Source organism: Polyodon spathula, chromosome 51 (assembly GCF_017654505.1).
Source record: "Polyodon spathula isolate WHYD16114869_AA chromosome 51, ASM1765450v1, whole genome shotgun sequence".
NCBI lineage: Eukaryota > Metazoa > Chordata > Actinopteri > Acipenseriformes > Polyodontidae > Polyodon > Polyodon spathula.
Window position 1 is genome coordinate 130,708 of NC_054584.1, and position 15,000 is coordinate 145,707.

At 55.1% G+C, this 15,000-nt stretch overlaps 1 protein-coding gene across 1 annotated transcript in view; it reads left to right on the forward strand.

Moving 5' to 3' along the window:
* The window catches only part of LOC121306919 (histone-lysine N-methyltransferase ASH1L-like), a gene marked incomplete at its 3' end in the record, with an annotated part of 15,177 nt that extends 178 nt beyond the window's left edge, over positions 1-14,999 (forward strand). The window contains 14 exon segments of the mRNA XM_041238944.1: positions 1-469; positions 4,040-5,733; positions 5,859-6,788; positions 6,855-7,679; positions 7,681-8,061; positions 8,112-8,617; positions 9,865-10,267; positions 10,348-10,509; positions 10,649-10,819; positions 12,489-12,583; positions 13,005-13,078; positions 13,570-13,615; positions 13,820-13,928; positions 14,837-14,999. The exon segment at positions 1-469 is cut by the window's left edge and continues 178 nt beyond it. Coding sequence (XP_041094878.1) covers positions 1-469; positions 4,040-5,733; positions 5,859-6,788; positions 6,855-7,679; positions 7,681-8,061; positions 8,112-8,617; positions 9,865-10,267; positions 10,348-10,509; positions 10,649-10,819; positions 12,489-12,583; positions 13,005-13,078; positions 13,570-13,615; positions 13,820-13,928; positions 14,837-14,999 — 6,028 coding nt within the window.
* Between the last annotated feature and the right edge of the window lies 1 nt (position 15,000).

Genomic DNA, 15,000 nt, shown 5'->3' on the forward strand with positions numbered 1-15,000 from the left:
CCCAGGCAGCCGAGAGGGGGGCGGAGAGAAGGAGGGAGGAGGAGGAGGAGGAGGAGGAGGAGGGAAGCTGACAGAGGAGGAAGACAGCAGCACCCCTGCGGGCAGCGCTGGCAGCAGCAGCGATGGTCAGAGCCGGGGCTTGTTAGCCTGCGGGGCCCCCGTGCCCCCCCAGGAGGGAGGACAGCCCCAGCAGTTCTCCATCAAGGAGTCCAGCTTCTCCGAGGGCAACGTCAAGCTGAAGATCGGGCTCCATGCCAAGAGGACTAAAAAGCCGCCCAAAATCCTGGAGAATTACGTGTGCCGGCCCGCCTTCAAGGCCTCCGCCCCAGCCAGACACCCCCGGGGAGGCAAGGGGGCCAGGGGGCTCCCAGCCAGACCACCCGGGGAGGACAGGGGCAAGCCGCCCTCCAACCAGAGTCTCTCTCCAGCTCTGCCGGAGACCCCGTCTCCCTGCAACGCGACCAAACGGGTAAGCCAGCATCTGTGTCTAAAGCTGAAGGGTGCGGGGTGGGGGGGTGCTGCTGCTGTAGGTCACAGTGTTTTGGGGTCTCTCTGCTGATGTAAGTCACAGTGTTTCAGGATCTCTGCTGATGTAGGTCACAGTGTTTTGAGGTCTTTGTGCTGTAGGTCACAGTGTTTCAGGGTCTCTGCTGATGTAGGTCACAGTGTTTCAGGGTCTCTGCTGATGTAGGTCACAGTGTTTCAGGGTCTCTGCTGATGTAGGTCACAGTGTTTCAGGGTCTCTGCTGATGTAGGTCACAGTGTTTCAGGGTCTCTGCTGATGTAGGTCACAGTGTTTTGGGGTCTCTGCTGATGTAGGTCACAGTGTTTCAGGGTCTCTGCTGATGTAGGTCACAGTGTTTCAGGGTCTCTGCTGATGTAGGTCACAGTGTTTTAGGGTCTCTGTGCTGTAGGTCACAGTGTTTCGGGGTCTCTGCTGATGTAGGTCACAGTGTTTCAGGGTCTCTGCTGATGTAGGTCACAGTGTTTTGAGGTCTCTGTGCTGTAGGTCACAGTGTTTTGGGGTCTCTGCTGATGTAGGTCACAGTGTTTCAGGGTCTCTGCTGATGTAGGTCACAGTGTTTTGAGGTCTCTGTGCTGTAGGTCACAGTGTTTTAGGGTCTCTGCTGATGTAGGTCACAGTGTTTCAGGGTCTCTGCTGATGTAGGTCACAGTGTTTCGGGGTCTCTGCTGATGTAGGTCACAGTGTTTCAGGGTCTCTGAGCTGTAGGTCACAGTGTTTTAGGGTCTCTGCTGATGTAGGTCACAGTGTTTCGGGGTCTCTGTGCTGTAGGTCACAGTGTTTCAGGGTCTCTGTGCTGTAGGTCACAGTGTTTTGAGGTCTCTGTGCTGTAGGTCACAGTGTTTCAGGGTCTCTGCTGATGTAGGTCACAGTGTTTCAGGGTCTCTGCTGATGTAGGTCACAGTGTTTCAGGGTCTCTGCTGATGTAGGTCACAGTGTTTTAGGGTCTCTGCTGATGTAGGTCACAGTGTTTCGGGGTCTCTGCTGATGTAGGTCACAGTGTTTTAGGGTCTCTGCTGATGTAGGTCACAGTGTTTTAGGGTCTCTGCTGATGTAGGTCACAGTGTTTCGGGGTCTCTGTGCAGTAGGTCACAGTGTTTCAGGGTCTCTGCTGATGTAGGTCAGTGTTGATCTCATCTCTCTCACACACAGACAGAGCGCTCAGTGAAATGCTGAGGGTGGATATTCACACCAGGCTGCTTTGCCCTTGTGAATTGTGAAGAGCAATGATAGCGATGCCCAGGGCCTGTGCTGCTTTTGCATTGCCCTGCCTGTGTGGAGTGTGTCTGTGTGCAGTGTGTCTGTGTGTGTGTGTGCAGTGTGTCTGTGCTTGTGTGTGTGTGTGCAGTGCTTGTGTGTGTGTGGAGTGTGTCTGTGTGCAGTGTGTGTGTGTGCAGTGTGTGTGTGTCCAGTGTCTGTGTGCAGTGTCTGTGTTTGTCAGACAGCACCAGGAGATCAGAAGCACGGCACATTGCAGCTCAGTGAGTGGCTCTTGAATAAGTGTTTTGTAGCTGCTGTGGATACAGACTGTACTCGTCTACACACACTCACACACACACACACTCAAACACACACTCACACTCACACTCACACACACACATACACACTCACACTCAGTGACTCACTGGTTCTCCCCTCTGGTCTTCCTGGCAGTAACTGAGCTCAGATTGTCAGAAGGTGCTGCTTTCAGTCTCCCTGTGTTGCCCGGAGACCCCCCTTTCCTGCCTGCGGTCATTTCAAGAAACACACAAACAGAAAGAAACAGCTTATCAGCAGGGACCTCGTCATACTGTGCAACTCAATCTGAAACACCACAGTCAGCTCTGTATTAGAAAGACATTTCAGAGGGCTGTGTCTCATCAATATCAGGGTCTAGCGCTGTATATTATAAAGACATTTCAGAGGGCTGGGTCTCATCAATATCAGGGTCTAGTGCTGTATATTATAAAGACATTTCAGAGGGCTGGGTCTCATCAATATCAGGGTCTAGTGCTGTATATTATAAAGACATTTCAGAGGGCTGTGTCTCATCAATATCAGGGTCTAGTGCTGTATATTATAAAGACATTTCAGAGGGCTGGATCTCATCAATATCAGGGTCTAGTGCTGTATATTATAAAGACATTTCAGAGGGCTGTGTCTCATCAATATCAGGGTCTAGCGCTGTATATTATAAAGACATTTCAGAGGGCTGGATCTCATCAATATCAGGGTCTAGTGCTGTATATTATAAAGACATTTCAGAGGGGTCTCATCAATATCAGGGTCTAGTGCTGTATATTATAAAGACATTTCAGAGGGCTGTGTCTCATCAATATCAGGGTCTAGTGCTGTATATTATAAAGACATTTCAGAGGGCTGTGTCTCATCAATATCAGGGTCTAGTGCTGTATATTATAAAGACATTTCAGAGGGCTGTGTCTCATCAATATCAGGGTCTAGTGCTGTATATTATAAAGACATTTCAGAGGGCTGGATCTCATCAATATCAGGGTCTAGTGCTGTATATTATAAAGACATTTCAGAGGGCTGGGTCTCATCAATATCAGGGTCTAGTGCTGTATATTATAAAGACATTTCAGAGGGCTGGATCTCATCAATATCAGGGTCTAGTGCTGTATATTATAAAGACATTTCAGAGGGCTGGGTCTCATCAATATCAGGGTCTAGTGCTGTATATTATAAAGACATTTCAGAGGGCTGGGTCTCATCAATATCAGGGTCTAGTGCTGTATATTATAAAGACATTTCAGAGGGCTGGATCTCATCAATATCAGGGTCTAGTGCTGTATATTATAAAGACATTTCAGAGGGCTGGATCTCATCAATATCAGGGTCTAGTGCTGTATATTATAAAGACATTTCAGAGGGCTGGATCTCATCAATATCAGGGTCTAGTGCTGTATATTATAAAGACATTTCAGAGGGCTGGATCTCATCAATATCAGGGTCTAGTGCTGTATATTATAAAGACATTTCAGAGGGCTGTGTCTCATCAATATCAGGGTCTAGTGCTGTATATTATAAAGACATTTCAGAGGGCTGGGTCTCATCAATATCAGGGTCTAGTGCTGTATATTATAAAGACATTTCAGAGGGCTGGATCTCATCAATATCAGGGTCTAGTGCTGTATATTATAAAGACATTTCAGAGGGCTGGATCTCATCAATATCAGGGTCTAGTGCTGTATATTATAAAGACATTTCAGAGGGCTGGGTCTCATCAATATCGGGGTGTAGTGCTGTATATTATAAAGACATTTCAGAGGGCTGGATCTCATCAATATCAGGGTCTAGTGCTGTATATTATAAAGACATTTCAGAGGGCTGGGTCTCATCAATATCGGGGTGTAGTGCTGTATATTATAAAGACATTTCAGAGGGCTGGGTCTCATCAATATCAGGGTCTAGTGCTGTATATTATAAAGACATTTCAGAGGGCTGGGTCTCATCAATATCAGGGTCTAGTGCTGTATATTATAAAGACATGCCGTTGTTTTTTTTCTCTCATCTCAGGGACCCCCGAAACTGGCCAGGAAATCCGACACCAAGACGGACACCCCCTCTTCGGGGGACCCTGCAAACCATCTCCCGTCAGAAGGGGAGGGCAAGGGGGTGGCATCGAAATGCCCTCCCGCTACGCCTCTCCCCTCGGAACCCCGCGACTGCACCCCCAAACCAGCCTGCCCACACCCGGGACGCCCCTTACAGGAGGGCCCCAGGGACCGGGCCCCGCTCCTGAACGGGGCCCCCACCGTTACTGAGAAGCTGGCCCAGCTGATCGCCACCTGCCCCCCCGCCAAGTCTTCCAAAGGAAAAACCCGCAAGCCGGGCGCCCAGCCCTTAAATCCTGGGGGGGCCGCAGTCCCAGCCGCAGCCACAGGGGGTGCCAGAGAGGCCAGCCTGCCCAGGACTGAGCTCTGGAACCCAGCTGGGGAAGGGAGGGGGGAGGCCGGCTCCCCGAGAGTGGTGCCGGGGAGACCCTTGTTCAAGCCCAGCGTGCTGGAGAAATTCTCTCCCTCCCCCTCCCCTCCCACCTCCTCTCCCTCCATCTCTTTCTCGAGGAAGGACCCGGCCACGTGCGACTCCCAATCAGCTCCCCTGGGAAACAAGAAGGGAAACCCAGGGGGGCTGAGCAAGCGGCCAGACCTCTCGGGAAGGGAGAGCGGGCCGGACTGTCGGCTCGGCGCCGGCTGCAAACAGAACCCGGTTTCGAATTTCACTCTGATTCCGAACCCAAACTCCAAATCTTCATCTTCCCGTTCTGAGCAGCGGGTGTTAGCCCCGGACGAGGGCTCGACGAGGAGGCCCCCTAGTGGAAAGGACAGGCCAGCCTCGCCCCCGGCCTCTGAGACCCCGGCCTCTGTCAGGGCAACTGCCCCCAACCCCCCTTCGCTGGCCCTAGATGCCCTCCCAGACAGGGAACCGAGGGGCAGGTTTGCTCCTTGCAGCACCCCTCCCTTTAGCTTCTCCCTGAGCGGAGCAGCACAGGAGAAAGATGACAGCTGCCTCACAGCGCCCCCTGTGGACTCCGTCAGGCACGGCGGCGGGGCAGCTAGTAAAAACAGGAGCCCCAACCGCTGTGTCTCCGCGGGAAAGGGGTCTGTGGAAACCGGGGAACCCAGGTGGGTCTTAAAGCAAGCCCCCCCCCAGCCCCCCGGCTGCAAGACCAAGCCCACCAGAACAGGGGAGCTCCCTGAGAGACCGGCTTCACAAAGCACCAGCGCCGTGCCAGCGACAGCCAGCTCCACGCCGCGGCCACCTCCCTCCAGCCCGGGCCAGGAGAGCAGGCCGCTGAAAAAGAGGAAAGGAAGGCACCCCCGCTGGACCAAGGCGGTAGCGAGGGCCGGGCTGCACCACCAGGAAACTGACCCGGGTCCGAGACCGGATCAGGAAAGGAGTCCGACGGGATCCGGCCAACCGCGGTCAGCCAAACCCGACAGGAAGCTGCCGTACCCCCTCCCTCCCCCTGCTCCCCCCCCTGCCAGACTCTCCAAACTGGTGGGCCGTCCCCCAGGCCCCTCAACTGCTGCCCCAGCGACCCCCGTTTACAAGCCGAGACGGGGTCGCCCCAAGTCCAAGATGCCCCGCCTGGAGGGCCCCTCGAGAGGACCTCTCAAAATCCCGTCCTCCAAACTGTTCTCCTTAAAATCCTCCAGCGAGGAGCACAGGGACCCCCCTGTTCTGCAGCCAGAGGTTGACTTGCACCCCACGATCCACAGGCACAGCAATACCACTCACAGCCTCTATCGCGATATAATAATAATAATAATAATAATAATAATAATAATAATAATAATAATAACAACAACATCAACAACGTCCCTCCTCAAATCCCCCTCCCGCTCCCCAGAAAAAGAGGGCGCCCCAAAAGGCAGCAGGGTCCCCCGACTCTTCCAGAAGAAAGCCAGCCCCCAACTCTTGCCCCTGCCCTGGAAGGGGGAGACGGACCCCCCTTCCGCCAGAGAGGGACCGGGCAGCTCCTGATGAGATCCATCATCTGCAAAATCAACAGGATGAAGACACTGAAGAGAAAGAGACTTCTGAGCCAGATACTGTACCCTGCCCCTGCCTCGGCCCTGGAGGGAGGAGCTGGGAGAGGGAAGGGCAGGGGTAGAGGCCGAGGGAGAGGCAGGGGGGGCTGCGGAGTCGGGAGACCTCAATTCCAGGCTCCCCAATCCAGACTCAGCTCTGCGGTCTCCTCCCTGACTGCCACTTTTGGCTCCCGACTGGGCCAGCAGATCAACGTCAGCAAGAGAGGGACCATCTACATGGGCAAGCGTCGCGGGCGCAAGCCTAGGGCACAGGTCCCAGAGGGGCAGGCGGGAGGCCAGAAACCTGCGTCCCAATCCCTATCCCTATCCCAATTCCAGCCTCCGTCCTCAACCCCCTCAGAAGCGCTACAGTCCTCGGCTTGCTCCCAGTCCTCCTCCTCCTCTTCCTCCTCCTCCTCCTCTTCCTTCTCTGGAACCAGCGGAGGCCAGAGCCCGGTCAGCAGCGATACCGGTTTTGTTGAACCCGGTCCGGCTCCCTTCCTGATGCATCACCATCAAACCAGCCAGCAGCAGCAGCAGCAGCAGACGCTGAGGGCCACAGCAGCTGCCCAGATGCTGGCCTTAAAGAAGTCTTGCAGCAAAGGCCACTATCATTACTGCCATGACGGCCAGCGGTACTACCTCGCCGGGCCCCGCGGGCCGCCCCGCCAGCAGCCCAGCCCCCTCCCCCCCCCCCCCCCGCCGCTGACGAAGAGGCTCACTCGCCCAGGGTAAGCGAGTCCTCTTCCCGAGAACGGCGCCCGCGACAGCGTAGCCGTGCCTATTGTTGTCAACAGGAGCCGGACCGGGGGGAGAAGGGGTCCCACGTGTCCTCCTCCTCCCCCTCCCCACCCCCGCCCAGACCCTCAACCAAACCCTCCTCAGGGATCCTCCCTATCGGACCCCAGAAGCCCTGGGGTCATTCCTCTGCTCCTGACCGACCGCCCTGGCGACCCGGGAAGGACTGGGCTGCGCCTGACCTTCCCCCTGGCAGGGGGCCCCCGTCGCCCCGGGGGGGGGCGTCGGGGTCGAGTGGGTCACAAAGAGAAGCACAAGCACAAGTGCAGGAGGCGTGGCCACGACCGCGGCAGCTACGACAAGCTGAAGAGACAGAAGAGGAAGCGCAAGAAGAAATACCTGCAGCTGCGCTCCCAGCAGGACCCCGACTTCCAGGCCGAGCTGGAGCTGATTATATCCCGGCTGGCCGAGGTCAGGATAGCCCACCGGGGGGTGGGGTTAGGGAGCGGAGGAGGGGGGGGTGGTTTGTCAGCTGCCTCCGCGGCCCCAGCGGCTCCAGCCCCCCCCCACCCTCCCCACTACCTCCACAGAGATCTGCTCCCCACCATTTTCCGGATCAACTTCAGTGGGTTCTACTCCCCGCACCCTGCGTACCCCTGCGACTCCCTCCACTACGTCCGCAAGCCGGACCTCAAAAAAAAACGGGGGCGCCCCCCCAAGATGCGGGAGGCCGTGGCTGAGGTGCCCTTCGTTCACGGGCTGGGGTTCCCCCTCTCTGGGGGTGGTTTCTACCACCCTTCTTACGGAGTGCCTTACTCCCCCGCCCCGCTGACCGCCGGACCCCTGGGGCTGGGCTACTACAGGGGGTACCCCCCGCCAACCGCGCGACCATGGGGGTGTGGGGGGGAGGGGGGGTCGTGAGGGGGAGGAAGGGAGATGGGGAGAGGGCGGAGGCCCCCCTTCCTACATGCACCACCTGCTGCTCAACCCCGCCAAGTACCACAAGAAGAAGCACAAGCAGCTGCGGCCGGACGCCTATCTGGGGCGCTCCCCTCTGCTCTCCGTGTCCGCCTATCCCGGCCTGGCCTCCGAACCCTCTTACTGTTGGCTTCACGAGCACCGACACAAGCACCGGCACAAGCACCGCGAGCACCGGAGCGGCGGGACGGAGCCCGGGCAGGACTGCGGCAGGACGGCCGCCATGCTGGAGTCCCTGCGGCGCTACCGTTACGGGAAGGAGCCCCCTGCCGCCCCTCCCCCTCACCACCACCACCACCTGGGGTGGTGGTGGTGGTGGGAGGGAGGAGGAGGAGGTGGACCCCCTCCCCTTCCTCCCCCTCCCCCTCCCCTCCGTCCGCGGGGGCCGCTGAGCGCTACAGACGCAAAGACCAAGCAACCCACCGCTGCCACCCCTCCCCCACCGGGACAAGTAACGTCCCCTACCCCCACCCTAACGCTTGGTCTCGGAGGACGCCCTGCGACGGCAGCCCGCCTCCCCCCGCCGCGTTGGGCTTGGGGCTCGACTGCGCCCCCCTTTCCTTGGACGGAGGGAGTTTTGCCCGCGATGTTTCGGGGGGTGAGGAGGAGAGCGGCGGCCAGCAGAGGGCGCCGGGCTCCTCCCTGATGCTGCTGCACCCCCCCCACACGAACCTCTTCGCCAGCGCCCTTGGGAGGTGTAAACAGGGTGTAAGCACGCCCCCTGCCCCGCCCAGGAGGCGCGGCCCCCTGAGCTCCTCCCCCTCGTCAGAGAGCCGCCACTCCGGATTGGACAGGCCGCTGAGGAAGGACCGCCCATCGTCCGCAGAGAGGCGGGATCTTGCAGGTAGGAAGTCTTTAACACGGTCCTTCAGTGCAGCTTAATCACCTAGAATTTGTGGATCGAGACATTAATTAAAACTGTATTAATGTATTAATTAAAACGAGTCATTCAGCAGAGGCTTTTATTCAAAGCGACTTACAGAGACCAGGGGGGTGAACTCTGCATCGTCAACAACTGCTGCTACTGCTGGGGTTTTGGGGTTAGGGGGTTGAGGGTTGGGGTTTGGGGTTGGGGTTTGGGGTTAGGGTGAGGGTGAGGGTTAGGGGGTTTGGGGTTAGGGTTATGGGGTTGGGGTTGGGGTTAGGGGTTAGGGATGGGTTAGGGGTGAGGGTTGGGGTTAGGGTTAGGGGTTTGGAGTTAGGGTTATGGGTTTGGGGTTGGGGTTAGGGTTTTGGGGTTAGGGGTTAGGGATGAGGGTTAGGGTGAGGGTTAGGGGTTAGGGATGAGGGTTAGGGGTTAGTCTGTTTCTGCGTGCTGGCTGGTGAACAGGAGACCTGGTTTTTTTTCGTTGCGCTTCAGGGTGTAAAAATAAAAACCTTCCTTCTGTGTTTGTTTTTTTTCGGTGTCTGTTATGTAGCGTTGTGTAATCTTACAAGAAACCCATCTGAATTGCAGTAAAGCTTAAAAAAATAAAAGGAAAGCACTGTGAGTGCCAGCGTTTTAATAGCTTCATCATGTGTGTGTGTGAGTCCGTACCCCAGTGCTGCTGTCTGGGGGGAGGGGGGGGGGGAGTAGTCACATCTCTCTCATTGACTTACTCTCTCCCTCTCTCTCTCCAGCTCTCTCTCTCCTCTCTCTCTCTCTCTCTCTCCAGCTCTCCCTCTCCTCTCTCTCTCCAGCTCTCTCTCTCTCTCTCTCTCTCTCTCCAGCTCTCCCTCTCCTCTCTCTCTCCAGCTCTCCCTCTCCTCTCCAGCTCTCTCTCTCTCTCTCTCTCTCTCTTCCAGTAAAAGCCACGTGTTTGGTTTCCTGGAGAGAGATTCAAAGCCACGTGGGCGTTCATAAAAAATACAGAAATAAATTAAAAATAGAAATAATAATGGTAATAATTAATAAATGAATAAAAGCTGCCAGGAGGGGAGTGTGTTTCTGGAGGGGGATCAGGAGAGAGAATTACTGAACCCTTACTGGAAACATGTGGCCTCTCTCTCTCTCTCTCTCTCTCCCCCCCCCCCCCCCTCTCTCTCTCTCTCTCTCTCTCTCTTATTTATTTATTTAAACTTTTTATTTTTGTTTTTGTTTTCGTACTGCAGGCAGCGTGGTGGCGACTCGCATCTCCCGCTCTGGCGCCCCCGATAGTCCAGAGGTGGTACTGCAGCATCCCCCCGGCACCTCCTCTGCCATCGACAGAACCATCGAGCTGGTCGTCGCCGGCGCCCACAGCCCCTGCCGGCCCCCCAGGCAGGGGAGCCCCCCCCGACCGGGACCCGGGTTCAGCAGCCCGGTCCTGACCACCAAGCGCAGCCTGGATCACGTCAACAAGATCCTGAAATCTAAAAAACTGCAGAGGCAAGCCAGGACTGGAGGCAACACTATAGCAGTGAAGAGAAGACCGGGGCGCCCCCGAAAACATCCCCCCGCGCCCCCTCCGGAGCCCCACCCCCTCTCTGGCCCACGGCCTGCACAGGGGGGGCGCGGGGGAGGCCTCCCCACGGGGCCTCCCCCAGGCAGCACCTGCACAGGGGGGCCGCTGCGGGCCTCCCCCACCCCCCCGCGCCACCCAGCTCCCTCCACAGGGGGGCGCTGCAGAGCGAGGACACGGTCTCCGATGTGATAGAGGCCGTGGTTCAGGGTCAGCATAGGAAAGGAGTGAAGAGGAAACATGAGGAGGAGGAGGAGGAGGAGGAGGAGGGGAGGAAGAGGCAGGGCGGGCCGAGCGAGGAGCAGGGCTTCAGCAGGTAAAGAGATCCCCGGGGGGGGGGGGAACCTAAACATATTGCAGTCCCCTGAGAGAGAGAGAGAGCTGTGAAAACCTGTGGGGTATCGAGGTACATTTTTAACTGCATTGAATTCTTATTAAACTCTTCTCCCCTCCAGCTGTCTTGAACCCCGGTCCGAGCGGCCCCTGCCCCTGGAGGATTGTGGGAAGCCGCCTCAGACCACGCCCCTCACGCACTCCGCCAGCCAACGGGAGAAGAGAGCCGCCCGGCCGCCCAAGAAGAAGTATCTGAAAGCTGGTCTTTACTCAGACGTGTTCAAGACTGCAGAGTGAGTGTGAACGAGCACCAGCGCTGACGGGGTTAACCACAATCACACCGCAGCCAGGGAGACCGATTCTAGCAGCCTGACCTGCAGCCTGCAGCGTAGCGGCACCCACAGTCACACACACATTTAAAACAAGACAGAGATACAGAGACAGATACACTGTGTGAGCAGGATAGTCACTGGACTCCATGCACTTCATTCTATATAGAGGGGCTGCAGTTCAATATGAGAACAAGGGAACATTATTCAGCAGCTTTCACTGGACTCTATGAAGCTGAGGGAGTTCATTCTATATAGAGGGGGTGCAATTCAATATGTTAACAAGGGAACATTATTCAGCAGCTTTCACTGGACTCTATGAAGCTGAGGGAGTTCATTCTATATAGAGGGGGTGCAATTCAATACGAGAACAAGGGAACATTATTCAGCAGCTTTCACTGGACTCTATGAAGCTGAGGGAGTTCATTCTATATAGAGGGGGTGCAATTCAATATGAGAACAAGGGAACATTATTCAGCAGCTTTCACTGGACTCTATGAAGCTGAGGGAGTTCATTCTATATAGAGGGGGTGCAATTCAATATGAGAACAAGGGAACATTATTCAGCAGCTTTCACTGGACTCTATGAAGCTGAGGGAGTTCATTCTATATAGAGGGGGTGCAATTCAATATGTTAACAAGGGAACATTATTCAGCAGCTTTCACTGGACTCTATGAAGCTGAGGGAGTTCATTCTATATAGAGGGGGTGCAATTCAATATGTTAACAAGGGAACATTATTCAGCAGCTTTCACTGGACTCTATGAAGCTGAGGGAGTTCATTCTATATAGAGGGGGTGCAATTCAATATGATAACAAGGGAACATTATTCAGCAGCTTTCACTGGACTCTATGAAGCTGAGGGAGTTCATTCTATATAGAGGGGGTGCAATTCAATATGTTAACAAGGGAACATTATTCAGCAGCTTTCACTGGACTCTATGAAGCTGAGGGAGTTCATTCTATATAGAGGGGGTGCAATTCAATATGTTAACAAGGGAACATTATTCAGCAGCTTTCACTGGACTCTATGAAGCTGAGGGAGTTTCATTCTATATAGAGGGGGTGCAATTCAATATGTTAACAAGGGAACATTATTCAGCAGCTTTCACTGGACTCTATGAAGCTGAGGGAGTTCATTCTATATAGAGGGGGTGCAATTCAATATGTTAACAAGGGAACATTATTCAGCAGCTTTCACTGGACTCTATGAAGCTGAGGGAGTTCATTCTATATAGAGGGGGTGCAATTCAATATGTTAACAAGGGAACATTATTCAGCAGCTTTCACTGGACTCTATGAAGCTGAGGGAGTTCATTCTATATAGAGGGGGTGCAATTCAATATGTTAACAAGGGAACATTATTCAGCAGCTTTCACTGGACTCTATGAAGCTGAGGGAGTTCATTCTATATAGAGGGGGTGCAATTCAATATGAGAACAAGGGAACATTATTCAGCAGCTTTCACTGGACTCTATGAAGCTGAGGGAGTTCATTCTATATAGAGGGGGTGCAATTCAATATGAGAACAAGGGAACATTATTCAGCAGCTTTCACTGGACTCTATGAAGCTGAGGGAGTTCATTCTATATAGAGGGGGTGCAATTCAATATGTTGTCCCTCCCCCCCACAGCCCCAAGAGTCGACTGATCCAGTTAAAGAAGGACAAGCTGGAGTACACCCCCGGAGAGCATGAATATGGACTCTTCCCAGCTCCCATCCACGTGGGTGAGTCCCCCGCACCAGGGCGGGACTCGCAATTGCAGTTAGAGGGCGTTTCTCGTTTGTGATTGGTTGATGTGTGCGATCGGGGCTGACTCACTCTGAGCTCTCGTTTGTGATTGGTGGATGTGTGCGATCGGGGCTGACTCACTCGGAGCTCTCGTTTGTGATTGGTTGATGTGTGCGATCGGGGCTGACTCACTCTGAGCTCTCGTTTGTGATTGGTTGATGTGTGCGATCGGGGCTGACTCACTCTGAGCTCTCGTTTGTGATTGGTTGATGTGTGCGATCGGGGCTGACTCACTCTGAGCTCTCGTTTGTGATTGGTGGATGTGTGCGATCGGGGCTGACTCACTCTGAGCTCTCGTTTGTGATTGGTTGATGTGTGTGATTGGGGCTGACTCACTCTGAGCTCCTGTCCCTGCAGGGAAGTACTTGAGACAGAAGAGGATCGACTTCCAGCTTCCCTACGACATCCTGTGGCAATGGAAGCACAGCCAGGTGAGTCTGATCCACACAGAGACGCACACACACACAGAGACGCGCACACACACGCACACACAGAGACGCACACACAGAGACGCACACACGCACACACACACAGAGACGCACACACACACACGCACACACAGAGACGCACACACACGCGCACACACACACACGCACACACACACACGCACACACACACACACACACACACACACACACACACACACACACACGCACACACAGAGACGCACACACACATGCACAGAGACGCACACACTCCCTGCCTCCCTGCCTCCCTCCCTGCCTCTCTGCCTCCCTCCCTGCCTCCCTCCCTCCCTCCCTCCCTCCCTCCCTGCCTCCCTCCCTGCCTCCCTGCCTCTCTGCCTCCCTCCCTGCCTCCCTGCCTCCCTGCCTGCCTCTCTGCCTCCCTGCCTCCCTCCCTGCCTGCCTGCCTCTCTCCTGCTCAGTAGAACTCTCTGAATGAAGTCGTGTTTGTTTTGCAGCTGTACAAGAAGCCTGACGTTCCCCTCTACAAGAAGATCCGCTCCAGTGAGTAGCGGCCGCGCTGCTGTCAGGCTCAACACTGCATCTCTCTGCGCAAAACCTTTTAAACCTCCAACAACATTTTTTGCATTGAATGTTGCAGATTGCATTATTGCGTAGAAGTGAGTTTTAGGTTGAAAAGGCTTTTCTATTCATTGTAACAGTCTGTCTGTGTCTCTCTGTCCCCTGTCCCTTGTCTCCCCGTCTCAGATGTCTATGTGGATGTGAAGCCCCTCTCTGGGTACGAAGCCACGACCTGTAACTGCAAACAACCCACCGACCCTCGAGACTCAGGCTGTATCGACGATTGCCTAAACCGGTGAGACACCCCCTCCCTCCCTCCCTCCCTCCCTCCCTGCTCCCCTCTCTCCCTGCTCCCCTCTCTCCCTACCTCCCTTCTCCTGCAGGATGATCTGCAGAGTGCTCTCTCTCTCTCTCTCTCTTGCAGGATGATCTTTGCAGAGTGCTCTCTCTCTCTCTCTCTCTCACTTGCAGGATGATCTTTGCAGAGTGCTCTCTCTTTCCCTCTCCCCTCTCTCCCTCTCTCTCTCTCACTCTCCCTCACTCTCTCTCTCTCTCTCTCTCCTCTCTCTTGCCTGATCTCACTCTCCTCTCTCTCTCTCTCTCTCTCTCTCTCCTGCAGGATGATCTTTGCAGAGTGCTCTCTCTCTCTCTCTCTCTCTCCAGGATGATCTTCCCTCTCTCTCTCTCTCCCTCTCTCTCTCTCTCTCCCTCTCACTCTCTCTCTCTCTCTCTCTCTCTCTCTCTCTCTCTCTCCTGCAGGATGATCTTTGCAGAGTGCTCTCTCTCTCTTTCCCTCTCCCCTCTCCCCTCTCTCTCTCTCCCTCTCACTCTCTCTCTCTCTCTCTCTCTCACTCTCCTCTCTCTTTGGAGACGTCCTACGTAGAAACGTCGCACGAGAGAGAGAGAAAGCAGGGTGAGAGGGGATATGAGAGAGGTCTCCCCTCTCTCCTCCTCTCTCTCTCTCGACTCTCCCACGACTCTCTCTCTCTCGTCTCCTGCAGAGATGATCTTTGCACCTCTCTCTCTCTCTCTCTCTCTCCCTCTCTCTCTCTCACTCTCCCTCTCTCTCTCTCTCTCTCTCTCCTGCAGGATGATCTTTGCAGAGTGCTCTCTCTCTCTTTCCCTCTCCCCTCTCTCTCTCACTCTCCCTCACTCTCTCTCTCTCTCTCTCTCTCTCTCTCTCTCTCTCTCTCTCTCCTGCAGGATGATCTTTGCAGAGTGCTCTCCGAACACATGCCCCTGCAGAGAGCGCTGCCACAACCAGCGCATCCAGAGGCACGAGTGGGTGCAGTGCCTGGAGCGCTTCCGAGCCGAGGGCAAGGGCTGGGGCATCCGCACCAAGGAGCCCCTGCGAGCAGGGCAGTTCA